At 37.7% G+C, this 24,079-nt stretch overlaps 1 protein-coding gene and 1 pseudogene across 3 annotated transcripts; one reads left to right on the top strand and one right to left on the bottom strand.

Annotated features, from left to right (window-relative positions):
• Positions 1-173: 173 nt before the first annotated feature.
• Positions 174-2,595, top strand: LOC142532613 (pentatricopeptide repeat-containing protein At4g16390, chloroplastic-like; annotated as a pseudogene).
• Positions 2,596-2,643: 48 nt separating this feature from the next.
• LOC142532626 (two-pore potassium channel 1-like) lies at positions 2,644-4,740 on the bottom strand. Of its 3 annotated transcripts, none has more exons than XM_075638956.1 (3): positions 4,508-4,740; positions 3,141-4,055; positions 2,644-2,916 (listed from the first exon to the last, which is right to left on the bottom strand). In XM_075638956.1, exons 2-3 carry the CDS (start codon positions 4,037-4,039, stop codon positions 2,772-2,774), a joined length of 1,044 nt encoding a protein of 347 aa, XP_075495071.1. In that variant the 5' UTR covers positions 4,040-4,055; positions 4,508-4,740; the 3' UTR covers positions 2,644-2,771. The 3 variants fall into 3 exon arrangements, with proteins under 3 accessions (XP_075495071.1, XP_075495078.1, XP_075495084.1); XM_075638963.1 differs by lacking the exon at positions 4,508-4,740 and adding an exon at positions 4,382-4,477; XM_075638969.1 differs by lacking the exon at positions 4,508-4,740 and adding an exon at positions 4,209-4,372.
• Between the last annotated feature and the right edge of the window lie 19,339 nt (positions 4,741-24,079).

The raw sequence follows: 24,079 nt of genomic DNA on the forward strand, positions 1-24,079 counted from the left end.
TTTCCCAACTTCCTTTGCGATTTTCATCAACTTCAATATGTATTGCCTTTTTTCAAAGTTTGAAAATGATATTTAGAAAAATACGACTGAAATTCTATTTTTGAAAAGGGAAAATACCATCCATATACTCAAGGATAAGTTGGTCGTGGAGAGTTGGTCTCTCCAATATGTCTTGATGATAGTTGATGAGCCAACAACAAAACCCAAAAACTCCGCAATCACACACACTAACCCCCACACTGTGTTAAAAAGATGAGAGGAGCAGAGCAGATCAACAATGGCGTACAATCTCAGTGCCTCGACATCTGCCTCATTGTCCCACGAAACCCATCTCTTCGTCCCCTTTATCTCCCCTCAAGCCTGCTTGAACTCAGGCCACCGCAAGGAACTCTCAAATTTCACTCCCCAAGCAAGTCTTTCTCATCCCCCAAGTTTCTTTGCAAGAATGGATAGCCACCATTGATTCAAGAGATTCTGACAGCGCAGATGAAAAGGCTATATCTTCATCGAATTCTTACGTCTGGGTCGACCCGAAGAGCCCCAGAGCTTCAAAATTGAGGAAGAAATCTCATGATTTCAGCTGCGCTTCGTTAGTGAAAGTTGCGGAGTCCTTGGATTCTTGCGGGTCAGCTGAAGAGAATATATTGAATGTTTTGGCTACTCTAGGAGACACAATTATCGAACGGGATGCCGTGATTGTGTTAAATAATATGTCGAATACCGAAATTGCATCTCTCGTGCTTAATTACTTTCAAGAAAGATTTAAAATCGGTGGGCGGGTTGTTTTGTATAAAGTGGCTTTGAAAATATTTAGGAACTGTAAGGATTTAAATGGAGCTGAAAAATTGTTTGGTCATATGCTGGAGAGGGGGATCAAGCCGGACAATGTTACTTTTTCTACCATAATCAGTTGTGCTGGACATTGTAATTTGCGTGATAATGCTGTTCAGTGGTTTGAAAAGATGCCATCTTTTGGGTGTGAACCCGATGATGTGACTTTCTCGGTGATGATAGACACTTATGGGATAGCAGGGAACATGGATATAGCTCTAAGTTTGTATGATCGGGCAAGGAGCGGGAAATGGTGTCTTGATGCCATAACTTTCTCTACTTTGATTCGGATTTACGGGTCTTCAGGGAATTTTGATGGGTGCTTGAATTTGTTCGAGGAGATTAAGGCATTGAGGGTTAAGCCTAATGCAACTGTTTATAACACTTTGTTGGATGCAATGGGGAGAGCCAAGAGGCCGTGGTAGGCAAAAAATATCTATCGGGAGATGGTGAGCAAAGGGATTAAGCCCACTTGGGGTACTTATACTGCACTAATACGGGCATACTGCAGAGCTCGATATGGTGAAGATGCACTTGAAGTGTATATGAAGGAGAAGCAGTTGGAGTTGACAGTTGTTTTATATAATACTCTTTTGTCAACTTGCGCTGATGTAGGATTTACTGAAGAAGCTATGGAGATTTTCTAGCATATGAAAAGTTCGAGGACATGCTCTCCAGACAGTTGGACATTTGCCTCCATGATTACCATATATTCTTGCCGTGGGCTAGTTAAAGAGGCTGAGGCTACGTTGACTGAAATATTGGAAGCTGGCTTTAAGCCTAACATCTTTGTCTTAACTTCGCTTATCCAGTGTTATGAAAAAGCTGGCCTTGTAGATGGTGTTGTGCGCACATTTGATCGACTGTTGGTATCGAACATAACTCCTAATGAGAGATTTTGTGGGTGTTTTCCTAATGTCATAACTCAAGGCCCGAAAGAAGAACTCAGTAAGCTGACCAGTTGCATTGAGAAGGCTAATCCCAAGCTCAGTGATGTTGTAAAACCCCTCGTTAATGGGGAGAATATCAAAGGAGAAATCTTCAAGAAAGATGCCAGTGAGCTCTTTAATTCAATCGGCAATGATGTCAAAAAAAGCTTACTGCAATTGCTTGATTGATCTTTGCGTCAACCTAAACCAGTTGGAGAGGGCCTGCGAGTTGTTAGACCTTGTGCTTACACTTGAAATATACTCTGATATAATGTCTAGAACTCCAACACAATGGTCTTTGCATTTGAAAAGCCTTTCTGGGGGGGCAGCTTTGACAGCACTCCATACATGGATGAATGACTTGTCCAAAGCTCTCGAAAATGGCGAGGAATTACCATCTTTGCTCGGTATTAACACAGGGCATGTGAAACATAAATTTTCCAAAAAAGGCCTGGCAGTTGTTTTTGAGTCGCACTTGAAGGAACTTAATCTTCATTTCACGAGGCACCTGACAAGGCTGGCTGGTTTTTGACTAAAAAGATCGCAGCAACATTATGGTTGGAGTCCAGGCATTTCCACGAGGTAGCTGCTGCCTAGGTGAATTTTTTTTAGGCTGGTGCTATACTACTTCCATTAATCACCGGATCTTTAGGCTAAGGCATCAGATTGGTATCTTTAGACACAAGGCATCACGATGGTACAAGTGTTTCTCAAATTAATTTCCCTAAATCTATTCTGAATGTGCTACCAGAGGGAGTTTTGTGTTTTTACATGGTTATTGCTATACGGAAATATTCTTGGTAATTTTTTCATTGAATGCAATACAAGGGATATGAGCTGTTGAAATCTAGTATCAGTTATCGTTTTCCTGCAAGATATTTGCTAACGTACTAGTCAAAAGCATTATGAATTATAAAAATTTCAACATCAAAAATGTATTTAGTGATGTCCAGAGCACAATCTATAGCAGAAGAGAAAAAGCTGAGACATTTCACCTTCTAAGTATCTAAGCTATTCAGGATTCAACAGATCAGCTATTGTCAGTGTTCCTGAGTGATCGATATCAAGACTTTTAAACCCGGCCATTACTACTGCGATATCTTCCTCGCTGATCTTCCCCATCTCTTTGAGCTTATACACAACGAATTCGGCAGCACTGTATGGAAAAGATGAAAAAAACAGTGAGTCTATTACAAGATTTGCCCGAGTCTTGATGAAGGATGTGTCCAAGAACAAGAATCATATTGGGATTTTAAAGATCTAGTTCGAGGACAATCCAGAACCCAGGATTATACATAAAATTTGAAATGTTTTAGTGTAGTTGCCATTATAGTTACTTTTGGATCACCCACGGTCAAAACCATATAATATTCTTTTTACCTCACTACTTTGTCATTATCAAGATCAGCAGCTTCAAGATCTGAAACTGTCAACTTCCTAGAAAGAACCCAATTCACCAGTGATTGCCTTCTTCTCTCTGTATATAATTCAGCCACAGAATAAAAGAATTGAGCCAAACAAATGGTGCTGATCAATATCCAGAAAGAAGCAAATAAACGTCCCCCAGATGTGGAAAAGCTCTTATCCCCATACCCAAGCGTCGTAATAGTGGCACATACACAATAGAATGCATCAAAAAGATCCAATCCCTCTTTCAGAGACAAGAAAAGTATTCCACTGCACACAAGAATAAGAAGAAAAGCCAGTGCTGTGATGACTTTGTACTTAGCCCTGTTGGTCTCAACCTCTCTAAGCATCTCGACGGGGCTACACTTCTCGTGCATGTGTATTGCCTTAACCATGATTATCTCCTGCTTTTCAACGATATAATCTGCTGCTTTGCTTAGTATAAATCCAACAAGAGCCATGCCAATGAACACGAAGGCGCAAGCTAAGAGCTTCGACACAACACTATCAGGCACCAAATCTCCATATCCAACGGTTGTCATTGTGACAATGCAGAAATAGACGGCATCAATAATTCCATTCGTTTTGTTTCCTTTGATCTGATGGCTGACGAGGAAGAAGCAAAGGGATCCTATGCCTAGATATGCTGCCAAGAAAACGAGTACTCGTTTGAAATCAGGATAATCTGCAAAAATTGAGTTGGGTTGATGAAGGGACGAATCTAGATGCTGCTCAGGATGATTGACATCTTCAACTGGAACACACTTGCTCCGGTGGTATTTTCTTTTCTTTAAGGCAGAGCTCGAGCTAGATTGATAAGAAGAATCTGCAACTGGGGCTAGTAATGGATCGCACACATCATTCTTAGCCATTTCAGACGCTCAAAACCTGTAAACAAGTACCTATCATCAGGTCTCGTTAAATTAAGATCATGCTGCATTTTTCAGATGAAGTGAAATTAGTTTGTAATCATTCTTTGTTGTGCATCAAACTCATACGTACTCATTCAAACTTTTTTCTTAAAAAAAAAAAAACAATTACCAAGTAATCCCGCCCATTGTAACAATCGTTATATCAAAAAGAAGATATTATCAAGGTCACATTTGTACGGAAATATTTTTAGATTTTATATTTATGTTCTTGACAATTAAAAGCTTTGTTCTTCAAATGCATTGTGAAAATATAATCTTGGCAGAAGGATTCCAAGAACCCACTCGATCCACAAACACAGAAACTGTATTAATGAATAAAATGGAACCCAAAAATACGGCTGAAGAGAGCTAACGATAAAGGAAATGAAAGTGCATGGGAAGAATCATTATGGCACGATCCATTCATACCTATAGAAGCAAGAAAAGTGGGAGGGTCAGTTTTCGTTTGTCTGAGTCTTACAACACAAAACATGAGACTGGTTTCTTAGAAAACTTTTCTTGACCGCTGAATATCTAAATATAAATTTAGTAAATGCGAGGAATGGGACATGTTTAAAAACTTAAACGCACAGGAATAATGGACTCTCCGATGACTTATAATCCATCTGTATTAACGTTCCAAATTTAGGAAGAAATTTCTCCTCCCCAAACTCAGAAAAAAGAAACAATGGACTCCTAATATTTGGAATGTTACGTTTGAACAAGTCCAAAATTTTCCCCCGGTTTCTCCTTTTTCTTTCTTATTATTTTCATATTTTAACCATCATATCATAATTATGATGCCATCTCCGATTAACTAGTCCAAACTAGCGCAGGTGTTGAGAATTTGCTTTAGTTTCTTTAAGAATAAAAGTCCACATGTGCACAATCATGTGTTTTGAATTAGTATTTGATTCTGTTATGTTATCCTAGTCTTAAGGAATTAGTTTAGTCATTTTGTTATTTTCAGTTCTTTAAATATGTGATTGAGCATAACTTTTCTGATATGAGAAAATCATCTTCGGACTTGATTTGCATTTGTTTTCTCTAATTCCTTCAGCAATATAATTTTACAACAACAAATTGGTATCAGAGCATTCATCTTGAGGGACCTGTGTGAGTGAGTGTAAACATGGAAGCACAAATGAGTTTCTCATCTATTTCTCCACCTATGTTCGACGGAGAAAATTACCAAGTTTGGGCAGTTCGGATGGAGACACACTTGGAAGCTTTGGATCTTTGGGAAGCTGTGAAAGAAGACTATGAAGTCTCAGCTCTTCCAAACAATCCAACCGTTGCACAACTGAAAACACACAAGGAAAGGAGGACAAACAAATCAAAGGCGAAAGCTTGTCTATTTGCAGCAGTCTCATCAACCATCTTCACTCGAATTGTTGGCCTAAAATCAGCACACGAGATATGGAATTATCTCAAGACTGAGTATGAAGGAGATGAAAGAATTCGAGGTATGCAAGTTTTGAATTTGGTTTGTAGCTTTGAGATGCAAAGGATGAAGGACTCTGAAAACATAAAGGAGTATGTTGATCGACTTCTCAACATAGCCACTCAAGTCAGATTGCTTGGATCTAGCCTTGAAGATTCAAGGATTGTTCAAAAAATCCTTGTAACTGTGCCTGAAAGGTATGAAGCTACAATAACAACTTTAGAAAATACAAAAGATTTGTCTAAGGTTACAGTAGCAGAATTACTTAGTGCCTTTCAAGCACAAGAGCAGAGAAGAGCAATGAGGCAAGAAGGAGTAGTTGAAGGAGCCTTGGCAGCCAAGCATCAAGATGATGGAAAGCACAAGAAATACAAGAACAAAAAGAATGAAAGAGCAAACAGTCATGATATTGCAACCAACAACATAGACAAGCAAGAAACAAAAGGTGTTGGCAACAAAGGAAATTATCCTCCATGTCAACATTGTGGAAAAAAAGGTCATTCTCCGTACAAATGTTGGAGAAGACCTGATGCAATGTGCAACAAGTGCAACCAGCAGGGACATGAAGCTGTGATTTGCAAATTCAAAAATCAACAACAAGAAGTTAAAGTTCAAATTGAAGACCATGGAGATCATGATCAACTATTCGTTGCATCATGCTACACAAATCATGTTTCATCTGAAGATTGGTTGATTGATAGTGGTTGCACCAATCACATGACCAAGAACAAAGAGCTGTTCAAAGAATTGAGGACTGCAGATTCGAAGAAAATTAGAATTGGAAATGGTGACTGCATTGAAGTAAAAGGCAAGGGCACCATAGCAATAGAAAGCTGCACAGGAACCAAGTTAATACATGATGTACTATATGTTCCTGAAATTGATCAAAATTTGATAAGTATTGGTCAATTAATAGAAAAGGGGTACAAAGTGACTTTTAACAATGGTTCTTGTCTGATTGAAGACCAAGCAGGCCTGAAAATCTTCGAAATCAGAATGAAAAAAAGAAGTTTTTCTTTCAATCCACTTGAAGAGGAGCATGTTGCATTCTTGGCAAAGGAAAGCATCACTGAAATATGGCACAAGAGGCTGGGTCACTATCATCTTCGAGTCTGCAATACATGAAGTCAAATCAGTTCACAAATGATTTGCCTAACCTTGATAAACAAATTCCAGATTGCCAAGCTTGTCAGTATGGAAAGCAAAGCAGAAAGCCATTTCCAAAGACGGCTTGGAGAGCACCACAAAAATTGCAGCTAATACACACTGATGTGTGTGGACCTCAAAGTACAGAATCACTGTCAGGAAGTAAGTACTACGTTGTTTTCATTGATGACTTCACACGCATGTGTTGGATTTTCTTTTTGAAGCACAAGTCAGAGGTTGCACGAGTTTTTTGGAATTTCAAAGCAAAAGTTGAAAATGAAAGTGGATGCAAAATTAAAGCACTTAGATCAGACAATGGGAAGGAGTATACCTCAGAAGCTTTCAATCAATTTTGTGTGGAATCGGGCATTCAACATCAACTAACTGCTCCATATACTCCACAACAAAATGGAGTTAGTGAAAGAAAGAATAGATACATTATGGAGATGACAAGATGTATGTTGCACGAGAAGAGTCTGCCAAAGAAATTCTGGGCAGAAGCAGCAAGCACAGCTGTATTTCTTCAAAACAGACTTCCTACAAGGGCAGTCAAAGATCAAACACCATTTGAAGTCTGGTATGAATACAAACCAACCTTAAAATTTCTTAAAATATTTGGTTGTTTGTGTTACACTCATGTTCTGCAGTGCAAGCGTGACAAACTTGACAAAAGAGCATCACCAAGCATCTTTATAGGCTATAGCGATGCGAGTAAAGCTTATAAAATTTTCAAACCACAAGATGGGAAAATTGTTGTAAGCAGAGATGTGCATTTCGTGGAGGACAAAAAATGGGACTGGAATATTTCAGCAAAGGAGGACAAACTGAAGTTTCAACATCTGACTCATGGTGAATTATCAGATCAGATTGATGATGACTGGCAAAATGAAGCATTTGATGATGCTCCTGTTAGAGGTACTCGATCTCTTTCTGAAATATATCACAGGTGCAACATAGCAGTGTGTGAACCAGCAAGTTATGAAGAAGCCAAGAAAGATCAAAATTGGATGGTTGCAATGAAGGAGGAGTTGTCCATGATTGAAAAGAACAAGACTTGGTATCTTGTGGAGAGACCTCAAGACAGAAAAGTAATTGGAGTCAAATGGGTGTTTAGAACTAAACTCAATGCCAATGGTTTAGTTCACAAGTACAAAGCAAGGCTAGTGGTGAGAGGTTTTGCACAGATATTTGGTGTTGACTACTCTGACACTTTTGCACCGGTTGCAAGGCTTGACACCATCAGAATGCTGCTTGCAATTGCTGCTCAAAAAAACTGGAGAGTCTACCAGTTAGATGTTAAGTCGGCCTTCTTGAATGGTGACTTGAAGGAAGAGATCTATGTTGATCAACCTGAAGGATTTGTGAAGAAAGGAGAAGAAGACAAGGTTTATCTTCTCAAGAAAGCTCTTTATGGCTTGAAGCAAGCTCCAAGGATTTGGTACAGCAAAATTGATGATTATTTGTTAAGCTTGGGATTTGTTAAAAGTCTCTCCGAATCAACTTTGTATGTAAAACAAGAAGGCAATGAGGTTCTTGTTTTATCACTTTATGTTGACGATTTGTTAGTTACAGGATCCAACACAACACTTGTAAAAAACTTCAAGCTCAAGATTATGAAAGTTTTTGAAATGACAGATCTTGGCTTAATGACATTCTTTCTTGGAATGGAAATTAAGCAAAGAGAGCATGAAGTCTTCATCCGTCAGAGGAAGTATGCAAAGGAGATTCTGAAGAAGTTCAAGTTTGAAGATTGCAAAGAAGTGAGTACACCAATGAATCAAAAAGAAAAGTTGTGTCAAGATGATGGTACTGATAAAGTGAATGAAGAATTTTTTAGAAGCTTGGTGGGATGCTTGATGTATTTGACAACAACAAGACCAGACATTATGAATGCAGTAAGTATTCTATCTAGATTTATGCATTGTGCTAGTGAGATACATCTAAGGGCTGCCAAGAGGGTGATTCGATATGTTAAAGGCACAATTGATCTTGGAGTCAAATTCACAAAAGGCAAGGAGTTCAAGCTTGTAGGATTCTCAGATAGTGATTGGGGAGGATCAACTGATGACATGAAAAGCACCTCAGGTTATTGCTTTAGTTTTTGGGCGGGCATTTTTTCATGGTGTTCAAGAAAACAAGAAAATGTGGCACAATCCACTGCAGAGGCTGAATTCATTGCTGCAGCCTCAGCTGTAAATCAAGCAATATGGTTGAGGAAGATTCTAACAGATCTCAACATGGAGCCAAAGAAAAGCACTGAAATTTTTGTTGACAACCAAGCAGCCATTGCTATCTCAAAAAATCCAGTGTTTCATGGGAAAACTAAGCATTTCAACATTAAGTTGTTCTTTGTAAGAGAAGTACATAAAGAAGATGTTGTAACACTGCTCTACTTCAAGTCTGAAGATCAACTGGCAGATTCATTCACAAAGCCACTACCTTTAAACAGGTTTGAGGTTCTTAGGCAGAAAATTGGAGTTTGCAGTTCCTAAAGCAAGGAGGAGTGTTGAGAATTTGCTTTAGTTTCTTTAAGAATAAAAGTCCACTTGTGCACAATCATGTGTTTTGAATTAGTCTTTGATTCTGTTATGTTATCCTAGTCTTAAGGAATTAGTTTAGTCATTTTGTTATTTTCAGTTCTTTAAATATGTGATTGAGCATAACTTTTCTGATATGAGAAAATCATCTTCGGACTTGATTTGCATTTGTTTTCTCTAATTCCTTCAGCGATATAATTTTACAACAACAGCAGGTTTTGCACCGAAACAATCATCTTCCATCTCTCTATTTCAATATCCGTTGTGAAATATAAAAATTCTAATCAATATATTTCTTATTGTCTTCTTTACAATAATTCTTCTATTCAATCACATATCTGTTCATAAATTTATTAAAGTATTTGTAAATATTTAATTTATTTTTAAGTCACTTATGTAAAATGTAATAATTCATTTAATATATTTGAACAATTTTATATTAATTAAATACTATAGTAAATTAAATACTACACAAATAAATTAGTAAATTCATAATAAAACTTTGGGAAAAAAAATTAGATCTTAAATATCATGAGAAATAATTTAATTATTTGGATGCCAGAAATTCTATAAGACATGTAGATGTAAGTTCCGTGGGATTTGTTTGGAAACATATAAGCTATGAAAAAAGTGGACCTGCATTCCTAAAATTTTATTATTTTTGTGAAGATATTTTTTATCCAACAGGAGAGTGAATTAATGGAATCAGTATCTGGATCCTTGCAGCAAACAACTCTTGAACGTTCAACCTATAATGCCACTATGCCAGTTTCAAGAAATGGGCAACTTTCGCAGGTTGTTATTTCATCCCTTACGCCATCTTTTTCATTTGTATTAAACTTCCAACAACCAAATTCCAGTGTAATATTATATCAAGAATTTCATATCCAGAGCCGTAGATTTTCATGTATAGTGCAGTGCAGGCTGGTGTTTTTACAAATTGGTGAAATTTTGGATATAAATCTGGCATTTTCTTTGCTCATTTGAATCCATATCAAATATAAGCAGTTGAAACTTAGAAAAGAGTTGTTGCTGATGAATGAAATCCAAGAATCTTGTCCCTAGTTATATGTTCGTGGCAAGTTTCTATCAAGTCATTTGATTCATTTCGGGTTGTTCAGTGTGCAGTCTCCATGTTTTGGCTTCTCTTCTCGGTTCTAGCATTTTAACTTTACCATAATCGCTGCCCATAGTGGAACATGAGCCATTTGAGCCTCTTGCAGAGTTATGGCTTCTTTGAGCCTCTTCCATTTGATATAGATTTTTAACAATGGAAACTTTCTTCCTCCTTTGCGTTAAAGTAGAAGCCCTGGAAGCCAACTGTTGGCTAAGGATTTTATTGACTCAGTTGTAATTAACAATCTTTATTTTAATATAATTCATTATTTCATGGTTTGTTATTTCTTTATCTGTATACCCATGTTATCAAACATAGATAAAGACCTTGATTATACTTTAATACAAATGAATCGTAATTCGATGTTGAAACTCATTTTTAAACAATGTATGATCTAAATTCGTTCCTAGTCGATTCAGGCGCCTAAAACATGGATAAAAGTCGCTTGAGCTCGAGACTAGCATCTGTGATGTTGTGTACTGCGTTTCTTGGTAAGGGCATAAAGATGTCCAAACATGCAGATGGGTAGTCATATGATGATTATACCGAACAACTCTCCCTCGGACTTTCCAAGTGGTTATCATTCATCGAGAGGATAAGTTCGTGGTTATGATTGTACACCATTAGTCCTTACGACCCGGGACAACACTGAGGCTCTATATGCTAGGGCTGTGCTTTGACTCGTTTACCGGCTCCAGGAGAGTCATCAGGTGGCGAGGTTGGGTACAGTTGCGACACATATAGGAGCCAGTACATTGTAGTCGGGAATTCACCGCTCACCTGCAGGTGTGGATATCCTATGTGATCTGATTAAATAATAGTGCATGGAATCTCTGGCCTGAGTATGAGATGTACGTTGGAGAAGGAGTTCTCCAATAGTACACGCGATGCCACTATTATAGTTATCACATAGTTATCGAATTAATATGCAACCCTCGATGAACCAATGGTTGCAGATTCAATCGGAATATATGAGATGAAGGGACCGTACTGTACGTTAATCATAATGGTTCTTGCAGGCACTATCAGTGATACCTAGGGGATCATGGGGCGATGCTACTAGACGCTCTTACCACGATCCGATGGGTGCAATCAGAAATGAGTTCTAGCATTCTTGATCAAGGCGTTGATGAAAAGAATTGGGCTAACTAGGGTAAGCCCGAATAAAGGATTATGTCCTGAATCACAAAGAGTTGTGAACTCACGGCTAGCTGTATCTCTGAACCATTGAGGGTCAAACAAGCACTGGATCGTTTGTTCCCGTTGAGAGAATAAATCAAGGAGTTGAATTTATAAAATTTGAGAATTTAATTTATTAAACTCAAATGTTGGGTTTATTAGATATTAAATTTTGGAGTTGATATAAATTCAAGGAGTTAAATTTATAATTTAAATAATAAATTCAAATGTTGAATTTATAATGATTTAATTTATTAAACTCAAAAGTTGAGCTTATTAATTAATAAATTAAATATGTTGGGTAATATGTTAATGGGCTTGTAAGAGTACAAGTCCAACATATTAAATAATTAAAGTTATTAATGGACCTTGATTAATTGATTAAATTAGTTGGACTAATCCAATTAATTAATTAAGCTCATTAATGTTAATTAAAGGGCCCAATTATTATACTATGATAATTAGGTCAATGGTTAATTATAAAAGTGGGTTGAGAAGTCATAACCCTAGCCTCCCAATCACCATATTTTCGAGAAAACCACTCCTCCAAAGAAACAAAAATCGGCCACCTCTCTTGAGAAAGAATTTTGAGCCGTCTCTCAAATATTTTTCTCCTACGTAAAATCTCTTCCATATTTTCTAGTGCAGTTTGGAAGAGGATCAAGCGATCTAGTCGTGGACTTGATATGAGGATCATAGAAAGCAGATCTGAAGAAAGTTCGTAGGGATTCATCAAGAGCTAATCCGTTTATATCGGATTAGTTGGAGTCCAGTGATCTATTCACCAAAGGTATAACGATTCTAACGCCCTATGAATGTTTATGATAAAATCATACGAGCGCCCAAAGCAAAATATATTTTGATTGTCAAAACTATTAAAATTTTTAAAACTTCCGCTGCGTTTGGGCATGTAGAAAACCCAGATCCAACAGTGGTATCAGAGCCAGTGTAGTGCCCAAATTCAGTACACGTATAACACATGCATTTATTTAATTATTAAAGCAGTTATTTAATTTTAAATCGAGTGTTAGTAGTGCATGATTTATTTAAATGCATTATTTTAAATTAATTATGTTTACGTGATGCACGTTAAAATGTTTTTTGAGTTTCATGTTTCAGGCGATTATTCGAGGCGGGATCGAGGAAAAGACCGGGGACGATTCTTGGCAATTTAAAGTGCGGTATGTTATTTTAAAAGTTTAGAAGGGGCATTTTAAATAATTCATTTAGTTTAGTATTTTAAAGCCTTATTTATGTATTTAATAATTTAAGAGTTTAGAACTTTTAAAATTAGTGTGTAATTATTTTAATTGAGGAGATTGATTAAACTAGTGTGTGTTAACATTTAATTAGTTAATTTAGTACTAATTTCTCCTAATTAAAAACCCACACACGTTACACACACTCACACACACTTACACGTTTTTACACACACTAAAACACACAACACACCCTACCCATTTTATTTTCAGATTTTTAAAAGAGAGAAAACCTAGGGTTCTTGTGAACTCAGCAGCCGCCCCTCCCTTCATAGAATTTCAGCACTTTTCAGTGAGTTTTATTGCAAGAAAGTCGAGCCGCAAGTCGTCCCGGATCAACCTCGCTTCTTTCCCGCGTCGGTGTCGTCGTTACGGTATTTTTAAGTATCAAAAGGCACGTATATTCTGTTATTGCTGCATCGATCTCGTCATATTATGCGTGTGTTGTTATTTATGTGTAAAAATACATGTGCGATGCGTAGGAGTTTGAGCAATTATGTTTAGAACACTTTTGAAACCATTTTCAGATATAAAATTTCGTTTTTGCTGTATTTTTTAAATACTGCGATTTTTCGGTCACGTTTTTGAGAAAACTTTCAACACGAAAATTGTAGAACTTTTTGATACCTTCGATTTGACAATAAATTCGAAATTTTTGGATGAAAATTGAGTGAGACGGTTTTCGTGAGACTGCTCAAACTTCGTTTTCCAGAAAATTATGTTTTGATGTGTTCTTGAGATTTTATTGTTGCAGGCTTCGTTGGAGATCGACGGGTGATCATTGCTGCATCTAAGTATGCGTATTATGATGTTGGGATGTTATTTGATAGGTCGTTTAGTGTCGATAGATATGCAAATGCATTAGAAGTCATAGGAAACGAGTTGGTGTCATTTGCCACGTTTTTTGAATTGTATGTGTCGTAGGGTGGACGTTGTTGCTTTGGGTGTTGTGCGAAGTTGGGTAGATGTTATGGCATGCTAGGATGGGTCTCGGGGCTGTCGGTTCATGGTCCGTACTATCGAGTCTAGAATGACAAGCATAGCATGTATTGAAATTTCGTGAGTTTGCACTTCCCGCAGGTACACGGACCTTGGCACGGGGTCCGTGCCTTTGGTTCTTCTTGGTGCCATTTTACCGAGACTACACGGACCCACACACGAACCAGGGCACGGGGTCCGTGCCTTTCCCTTTCTGCACGACAGCTTTTACCGAGTCTACACGGACCCGGAGCCAGGTCAAGGTCCGTGTCCCTTCTCCTTCCAGAGTATTTCTTTTGCGTACCTACACGGACCCAGGCACGGGGTCCGTGTACTTCATGTTTTGGGAAATTTTATACTTTGCTTTGGGGTTTCATGTCTTGGGTTAGTACGATGATTAAAATGAGGTCAAGTCCCGAGCGTTTTAGAATTCCTTAAGCTATTTAATTGATTCGGGTGAGTACGATTACCTACGTCTAGGTTATGTAAGTTAAGCTTAAATTCATGTTAGTATGTGCAGCAGCGGCCCCAATCGAAGTCCAACGAATCCCTCAACGTCAAGTAAGTATGTTTGACGTGCAAAGAAAATATTTTCAAGTTTTTGAGATAAGCGAAATGTCTTGTGGCCAATGTATGTATGGGGTTGAAAAGCGTTAAATCATGAACGGGGACCAACCCACCCCGTTAAAGCATGAACGGGTTTATATCAGGATTGGAAAGCGTTAAAGCATGAACGGGGACCAATCCACCCGTTAAAGCATGAACGGGGATCTCATGTATGTGGCAGTGGGTTCGCCCCTGTCATCCCAGTACTGTGGTTTAGTCTGATCAGGCGATTATGTTATGGGTCACTTGCATTGAAACATATCTCTATGCAAAATAATGAAGTTCATGTATGTTTATGTATGTACAAGTAGGCAAGCATGTTTATGAAAGTTTTTACGTTATGGCACGTCTATGATATGTATAAGTTACTTCAAGTTCAAGTTTCAAGTATGTATGTTCTATTTTTAAGCTGCATGTGGTTTTATTATGTATTATTCGTTATTCCCAGTTTATACGTGTTGAGTCTCTAGACTCACTAGACTTGATCGATGCAGGTGAGGATGTTTATGAGGAGACAGGAGGTGGGGACCAAGGAGCAGGCTTGGACTGAGCGGGAGGCTAAACCCGAGGGCCGCCATGTTTTTAAGTCTTTATGAAAATGTTCAAATACTTTTGTCAAACTCTATTTTAGATCTTTGTTGAGACGTACAATTTATTTTACCGAATTTTGAATGCTCACGTTTTATTTAAGAAAAATTTTTAATTCTTCCGCAAATTTTAGTAGTAAAAAGTACGGACGCGCACAGGAGGCCGCCACTGCCCGAAACGTTCGGGCAGCGGGCGGGCAGCGAGGGCGGTAGCCCTGGATCATCTCGAGAAGCGTGCTGAATGGCGCGCAGGGCGGCGCACAGCGTGCGGACGTTCCGCACGCTGAGCGCGGCGCCGCGCGCACAGGAGGCCGCCACTGCCCGAAACGTTTGGGCAGCGGGCAAGCAGCGAGGGCGGCTGCCCGGGATCATCTGGGAGGCGTGCTGAATGGTGGGCTTGAATTGTTTGGGCCCATGGTGCAATTTTCTGATTTTTCAAAATTTTTGGCAAAATTGATATTTTTGAAAATTGGTTCAATTTTTATTTTGAAAAATTAATAATTTTCTTGTAAAATAAATAATTAGAATATGATTTTAATTATTTATGGTAAAAATGAGTTTTATAAAAATCAATTATTATTGATTTAATTGAAAATTAAATAAAGGATTTTATTTAATTTATTAAATTCTTTAATAATTGTGGTGGTTAGTGATAAAATTATTAGATATATGATTTATCAATTAATTAAAATTTTTAATTAATTGATGTTAATATTTGATATTAAATGCATGAAGGATGATCGAGAGCCTTGACCAATGTGTTAGGTGTATGTTAGGATATTTTACTGTTTTATTCGTTTTTAATATTTGATATTATTAAAGTGGGCTTGGTTTATGGCCCGTTCCCACCCCATGAGATGTATCACTTATGTGTCATGGCTATTTAAATGTAATTATTAGAAATAGTGGGAGATCAAGACTGGAAGATGGTGGGCCCGATGAACGAGATGAAGACATATAAAATATTGGAAGCTCTTGTAATAGTTGCATTTGCATCTCTGCATTCACCTAGGTTTTGGACCTGGATCCATGTTTGGCTCACATGGATCTAATAGTGTTGGCGATCGATCATCCTTGTTTATTGTTGAATGTCATATTATGATATATGCGATATATAGTAGTATGCATGTATGTATATTATTAAATAATATAGTTTCATGAATCCAGCAAACATACAAACTCGTGGCACGCGATTTTTAAATTAAAATGATGAGACAATTTTAAAATTAAAATCCCTCATTTTGAATAAGATTCAAAATTTATATCAAATCGGAAAAAGGAAAAATTAAAAGGGGAGGCCTGTACGCCGGAAAGCTGTGACTTCCACCGGACATATGATGTGAATTGAGTGAAACTCCCATGACTTCGGCTCATATTATTGGGGGAACTCATGGCGACCATCTACTACAATTCAATATTGATGGGTTGGTTTGACACGTGAAAATAAACAGCGTCATATTATTGGGTCTTTATTAAACGTGAGGCAAAACACACGGAGGTTGCATAGAGATGCAATTGAATTCTACCTTTTAGAAATTATAATTGGCTGATATTATTCGGGATTATAATTGGCTAATTGGACTCTACGTGCCTACTAAAGAAATACGATTTCCCTTTTTCATCAGAGGGTGGTGGAAATGTCAAAATAGTGGGAGGGGAATTTATAAAATAAAATCCATATTTTATATCTTAGAATTATTTTAAAATTATCAGTAACCATTATCTGTTTTCATTTTCAGTATATTTACGATGACTACTCGTAACCCGCTTTCAATCATTCTCGATCAAAACAAATTGACTGGCCCTAACTATCATGACTGGTTTCGAAATTTAAAGATTGTTTTTAACTCCGAAAGGATTGCGTATGTGCTTGATAAGAAGCCACCTAAGGAGGCGGCTCCTGATATCAGTAGGACTAAATTAGCTAAGCTTGAGAAACATTGGGATCATGATCTTCAAGCTAAGAGCTTCATGTTGGCTTCTATGTCGAACGAACTTCAAAGGAGGTTCGAGGAGGCGGTGAATGCTGCTGACATTCACCTTCATCTGAAAGAATTGTATGATGTACAAACTCGTTCCATGCTACTGTTAAAGAACTCATGACTAAACGCTTGCGAGAGGGGACTTCGGTCCATGAGCATGGTGTTAGGATGATTGGGCTCATCGAGAAGTTGGTGGGGCTTGACGTGGTTATTCCTAGTGAGCTCTCGACTGATATTCTCTTGTTGTCTTTGCCTGCCTCGTTCGATGGATTCGTGGTTAATTTTAATATGAACAAGCTTGAGGCCACCCTTGAAGAGTTGGTCAATATGCTTACTAATTATGAGGACACAATTAAGAAGGAAAAGCCTGTTCTTCTAGTGGGTTCTTCGTACGGTACGAAAAAGGGAGCCCCATATAAAGGCAAGAAGCGTTCTGCCCCTCCAAAGAAGAACAAGCCCAACAAGAAGCCATACAAGAAACCTAATCCGGGGCCCACAAAGCCTGACAAGTCAGAACAAGTCTGTTTCCACTGCAACAAGCCTGGATATTGGAGGCGTAATTGCGAGGAGTATCTAGCCCAGAAACGTTATGGCCATGGTATGTTTTATATTGAAGTTAATGTTTCTATCAATTCCTCTTCTTGGGTATTGGATAGCGGATGTGGTTCTCATCTATGCAATGATTTGCAGGTGATGGGAAGAAGCAAGAGGCTTAGAGATGGTGAGACCTTTCTAAGACTAGGAAATGGAGCAAGAGTTGTTGTCACTGCCATTGGAGACGTTACTTTAATTTTGGACAATAATTTTAAGTTGTTTTTGAGAGACGTTTTATTTGTTCCTGAATTAGTTAAAAATATTATTTCTATTTCTATACTTGATAGGGATGGTTATTCTTGTGTTTTTGCGAAAGGTGTTTGCAATTTATACAAGAATGAATGTTTGATTGGAACTGGAAAATTAACAAACGATCTTTATAACTTAAAATTAAAAGATATTCCGTTAAACAATATCCAAGCGCATACGAAAACATCAACAAAAAAAGAAAAATAGAAAACCCGAATCCCGCACAAATATGGCACGCTAGACTAGGTCATATTTCCCAAAGAATGATGCACAAGCTAGTGGGAGAAGGCATATTTGACTTGTCAGAAATAAATTCTCTACCAACTTGTGAGTCCTGTCTAAAAGAAAAAATGACTAAAATTCCATTCAATGGAAACGTGGAACGTGCGCATGGTCTACTGGATTTGATCCACACGGACGTTTGTGGCCCGCTAAGTGTTAGCACAAAATTTGGGCATTCCTACTTCATTACCTTTACTGATGACCATTCGAGGTATGGGTACGTTTATTTGATGAAACACAAATCTGAAGCATTTGAAAAGTTCAAAGAATTCAGATCTGAAGTAGAAAATCAGCTAGAAAGAAGTATTAAGGCACTTCGATCTGATCGAGGTGTAGAATACTTAAGTGCTGAATTTTTGGGTTATCTAAAAGAGAATGGGATTCTCTCACAGTGGACTCCACCAGCAACACCACAGTTGAATGATGTTTCTGAACGTCGAAATCGAACCTTGATGGACATGGTTCGATCTATGATGGGATTCACTGAATTGCCTATATCGTTTTGGGGCTTTGAGCTTGAAACTGCGGCAATGTTGTTGAATAATATTCATATTAAAGCAGTGGATAAAACGCCATATGAGATATGGATGGGAAAACTCCCAAATATTCTCACATGAGAATATGGGGATGTCCTGCTTACGTGAATCAGACAGTGGGAGACAAATTGGATAGTAGATCCACTTTGTGCTACTTTATAGGATATCCAAAGAATTCTGTTGGATATTATTTCTATCATCCCAATTAAGAAAAAGTGTTTGTTTCAAGAAATGCCACCTTTTTAGAAAAGGATTTTCTATTAGATAGAAAAGGCAAGATGATAGAACTTGAAGAAATTCAAGATACTCCATCAACTATAGAAGTTGAACCCATTTCCCAAGAACTAGTAGTTGAAGTACAAGCTTCTAGAAGATCTGATAGGGTTATTAGACCACCTGTAAGATATACGCTTCTTCATGAACAAAGCCATGATGAGTCTTGTGTTGGATGTGATCCAATGAATTTAAAAGAAGCAATATCTGATACTGATTCAACCAAATGGCTTGAAGCCATGCAGTCAGAAATGGACTCTATATATTCAAACCAAGTCTGGACATTAGTGGATCCACCTGAGGGAATCGTTCCCATAGGATGCAAATGGATCTACAAAATAAAGCTTGGAGCGGATGGGAAGGTAGTGATCTTCAAAGCAAGACTGGTTGCAAAAGGTTATACTCAAAGGCAAGGAATTGACTATGAGGAAACTTTTTCACCAGTTGCTATGTTTAAGTCCACTAGAATACTACTAGCCATAGCAGCATGGTATGACTATGAGATATGGCAAATAGATGTAAATACTGCATTCCTCAATGGAGACATCAAAGAAGAAATTTATATGTCTCAACCTGAGGGATACACATCAGTAGGAAGTGAGCATAAGGTATGCAAATTTCAGAGATCAATATATGGTGTCAAGCAGGCATCAAGGAGTTGGAACCTCAGATTTGATAGCATTATCAAAGAGTTTGGTTTTGCTAAGAATCCTGAGAAACCATGTGTGTACAAGAAAGTTAGTGGGAGTGCAGTGACATTCCTAATACTTTATGTTGATGATATCCTGCTCATTGGGAATGATATAGGATTACTGCAATCAACTAAAGTATGGTTAGCCAGTAAATTCTCCATGAAATACATGAGTGAAGCATCCTACGTATTGGGAATACAATTCTATAAAGATAGATCAAAGAGGATGCTCGGACTCACCCAAGCCACCTATATCGATACCATTATAAAATGATTCTCTATGGAAGAGTCCAAGAGAGGATACTTACCAATGTGTCATGGTATTACTCTATCTAAAGCTATGTGTCCCAAAACTGATGAAGAGATAGAGATGATGACACGTATTCCATATGCATCAGCTATTTGTAGTATCATGTATGGTATGATATCGACACGTCCCGATGTTGCTTACTCTTTGAGTGTTACAAGCAAATATCAGGCGAACCCTGGTCCAATGCATTGAAAGGCCGTGAAAGATATTTTTAAGTACTTGAGAAGGACTAAGAACTTGTTCATGGTCTATGGGGGTGGAGAATTAAAATTGGAAGGCTACAGTGATTCGAGCTTCCAATGTGATGTAGATGATTCGAAATCGACCTCTGGTTTTGTATTCATGCTTAATGTTGCGGATGTCTCTTGGAAGAGTTCCAAACAAGACACCGTTGCGGATTCCACCATTGAAGCTGAGTACATTGCTGCGTCTGCTGCAGCCAAAGAGGCAGTTTGGATGAGGAATTTTGTCCAGGAGTTGTGCGTTATTCCTAATGGAGTTGATCCAGTCTCGGTGTACTGCGACAACACTGGAGCTGTTGCGCAAGCAAAGGAACCAAGGTCTCATCAGCGATCCAAATATGTACTGAGGAAATTCCACATCATCCGGGAGATTGTGGAAAGAGGAGATATATCAGTCGAAAGAGTCCCCTCTGCAGATAACGTTGCTGATCCACTTACAAAGCCCTTGCCAGGACCATTGTTTGAAAAGCATCGCGAACCAATGGGATTAAAGTTTATGGGTAGTTGGCTATAGGGCAAGTGGGAGATTGTTAGAATAGATGCCCTGCAAGCCAACTGTTGGCTAAGGATTTTATTGACTCAGTTGTAATTAACAATCTTTATTTTAATATAATTCATTATTTCATGGTTTGTTATTTCTTTATCTATATACCCATGTTATCAAACATAGATAAAGACCTTGATTATACTTTAATACAAATGAATCGTAATTCGATGTTGAAACTCATTTGTAAACATTGTATGATCTAAATTCGTTCCTAGTCGATTCAGCCGCCTAAAACATGGATAAAGGTCGCTGGAGCTCGAGACCAGCATCTGTGATGTTGTGTACTGCGTTTCTTGGTAAGGGCATAGAGATGTCCAAACATGCAGATAGGTAGTCATATGATGATTATACCGAACAACCCTCCCTCGGACATTCCAAGTGGTTATCATTCATCGAGAGGATAAGTTCGTGGTTATGATTGTACATCATTAGTCCTTACGATCCGGGACAACACTGAGGCTCTATATGCTAGGGCTGTGCTTTGACTCGTTTACCGGCTCCAGGAGAGTCATCAGGTGGCGAGGTTGGGCTACAATTGCGACACATATAGGAGCCAGTACATTGTAGTCGGGAATTCACCGCTCACCTGCAGGTGTGGATATCCTATGTGATCTGATGAAATAATAGTGCATGGAATCTCTGGCCAGAGTATAAGATGTACGTTGGAGAAGGAGTTCTCCAATAGTATACGCGATGCCACAATTATAGTTATCACATAGTTATCGAATTAATATGCAACCCTTGATGAACCAATGGTTGCAGATTCGATCGGGATATATGAGATGAAGGGACCGTACTGTACGTTAATCATAATCGACTGGTTCTTGCAGGCACTATCAGTGATACCTAGGGGATCATGAGACGATGCTACTAAACGCTCTTACCATGATCTGATGGGTGCAATCAGAAATGAGTTCTGGCATTCTTGATCAAGGCGTTGATGAAAAGAATGGGGCTAACTAGGGTAAGCCCGAATAAAGGATTATGTCCTGAATAACAAAGAGTTATGAACCCACATCTAGCTGTATCCCTGAACCATTGAGGGTTACATAAGCACTGGATCTTTTGTTCCCGTTGAGAGAATAAATTCAAGAAGTTGAATTTATATTATATAGTAAATTCAATGAGTTGAATTTATGATAATTAAATTTTGAGATAATAAATTCAATGAGTTGAATTTATAAATTTTGAGAATTTAATTTATTAAACTAAAATGTTGGGTTTATTAGATATTAAATTTTGGAGATGATATAAATTCAAGGAGTTGAATTTATAATTTAAATAATAAATTCAAATGTTGAATTTATAATGATTTAATTTATTAAACTCAAAAGTTAAGCTTATTAATTAATAAATTAAATATGGTGGGTAATATGTTAATGGGCTTGTAAGAGTACAAGTCCAACATATTAAATAATTAAAGTTATTAATGGACCTTGATTAATTGATTAAATTAGTAAGACTAATCCAATTAATTAATCAAGCTCATTAATGTTAATTAAAGGACCCAATTATTATACTATTATAATTAGGTCAAGGGTTAATTATAAAAGTGGGTTGAGAAGTCATAACCATAGCCTCCCAATCACCATATTTTCGAGAAAACCACTCCTCCAAAGAAACAAAAATCGGCCACCTCTCTTGAGAAAGAATTTTGAGCCGTCTCTCAAATATTTTTTTCCTACGTAAAATCTCTTCCATATTTTCTAGTGCAATTTGGAAGAGGATCAAGCGATCTAGTCGTGGACTTGATAAAAGGATCATAGAAAGCAGATCTGAAGAAAGTTCGTAGGGATTCATCAAGAGCTAATCCGTATATATCGGATTAGTTGGAGTCCAGTAATCTATTCACCAAAGGTATAACGATTCTAACATCCTATGATGTTTATAATAAAATCATACGAGCGCCCAAAGCAAAATATATTTTGATTGTCAAAACTATTAAAATTTTTAAAACTTCCGCTGCGTTTGGGCGTGTAGAAAACCCAGATCCAACACTTTGTTCATAAGAACTACATCAGACGATGTGGTTCCTGTCCTTATCTGTTGGCTTATTTGGAACAGAAAAGATACGGACATGTTCAATCAAATTAGATGATATTAGTTCATGGCCAGACTAGAGATATTCAAAGAACACAACCATTTTCTAGGCTAAAACAGGAGATAAGTTGGTGGAAATCGGAAGGGATGATTGCCAGAAGGGAATCCAGGGGAAGCAGCAGCAGTGTTTAAAGCCTTAAAAGGCATAGAAGTAAAATTTTGATATCCATTGGCTCATCTCCTTATTGAGTAACAACATCACTCATATTTTTCTGGGAAGGCAACACTACAGAGAGAATAGCTACTGAAGGTTACTTCTATAAAGTTTCTACAATATGGGACTCCAGCACAACCCACATTTTCTGAAAGGACATTTCTTTGCGATAGGCAAAGGCTCCCAAATTTCAGATTTTCTATATTTCTATCTGTTCTAGTCTTCTGCAAAGTTCAGTAAACAATCTTCCTATCTTTGATTGCAATAGAGGGTGCCAACCTGCAAAAACTCAAAAAATAGAAATTTTCTTCATTGGAAAATATTAGTAATTTTTTAAAAAAAACAAAGTATTTTCTGCAATTTCACAACTAATAATTATAATCGTTAGAAAAATCGATCAAACAAACCATAGCTGACACCACATGAGCAAAGATGAAAATGCCTCCCCAATTATTGCCAGTATATGTGAGAACCGGATTTTTTCTCATTTATGTATTTGTTTGCAAGGAGATTGTGTAGAAGATTTTTATTGTGATTGTATGGAATAAGAATTTCACATGGGGAAATTATAATTGAGGAATCTTTATGGCCAATACTATAATACCTACAATAAGGCATACACATTTCGAGATGTGCAAGGGAATTACAAGGTTGAGATATCCTCAAGATCCAAGTGAGTAAGGCATGATATGGTGATCAAGATTTCGAAATCTTCACTATCAACCTTGTATAGATTTTGAGTAGTTGCTTGCATGCCAAATAAAAAGGAAGCAAATCATCTATCCATGCACCAGGGAATCAATGAAGCTTGACCAAATATCCAGCACTTAAATTCGAAATATTGAGGGGCAAGGGATTAAGGAATGAGCCCCACGAAATTGGAAGAAAAATCAGTAACAATGGCAAGGAGATTAGGGTAAAAAATTGTGAGATTTATGTCAATCTTGAGCATGATTTTAGTGCCAAAATTAGATCCATCTCCCTCACCTATAAATACCACACCATCTCTACTCATTCTCCACCCCAAATTTTCGAAACCCTTGCTGAATAATTTCGAGTTCCAGCAGCCTCCCCATTGCCGAAACTCTGCCCAAATATCGTCACAACTTTAGCCTAAAATCGAAGCCGAAGCACCGTCCGAGCAAGAACGAGGAACGATCCACGTCGAGAAGCCAAGCACCTACGTTT

Source organism: Primulina tabacum, chromosome 2 (genome assembly GCF_025594145.1).
Source record: "Primulina tabacum isolate GXHZ01 chromosome 2, ASM2559414v2, whole genome shotgun sequence".
Classification (NCBI taxonomy): Eukaryota; Viridiplantae; Streptophyta; class Magnoliopsida; order Lamiales; family Gesneriaceae; genus Primulina; species Primulina tabacum.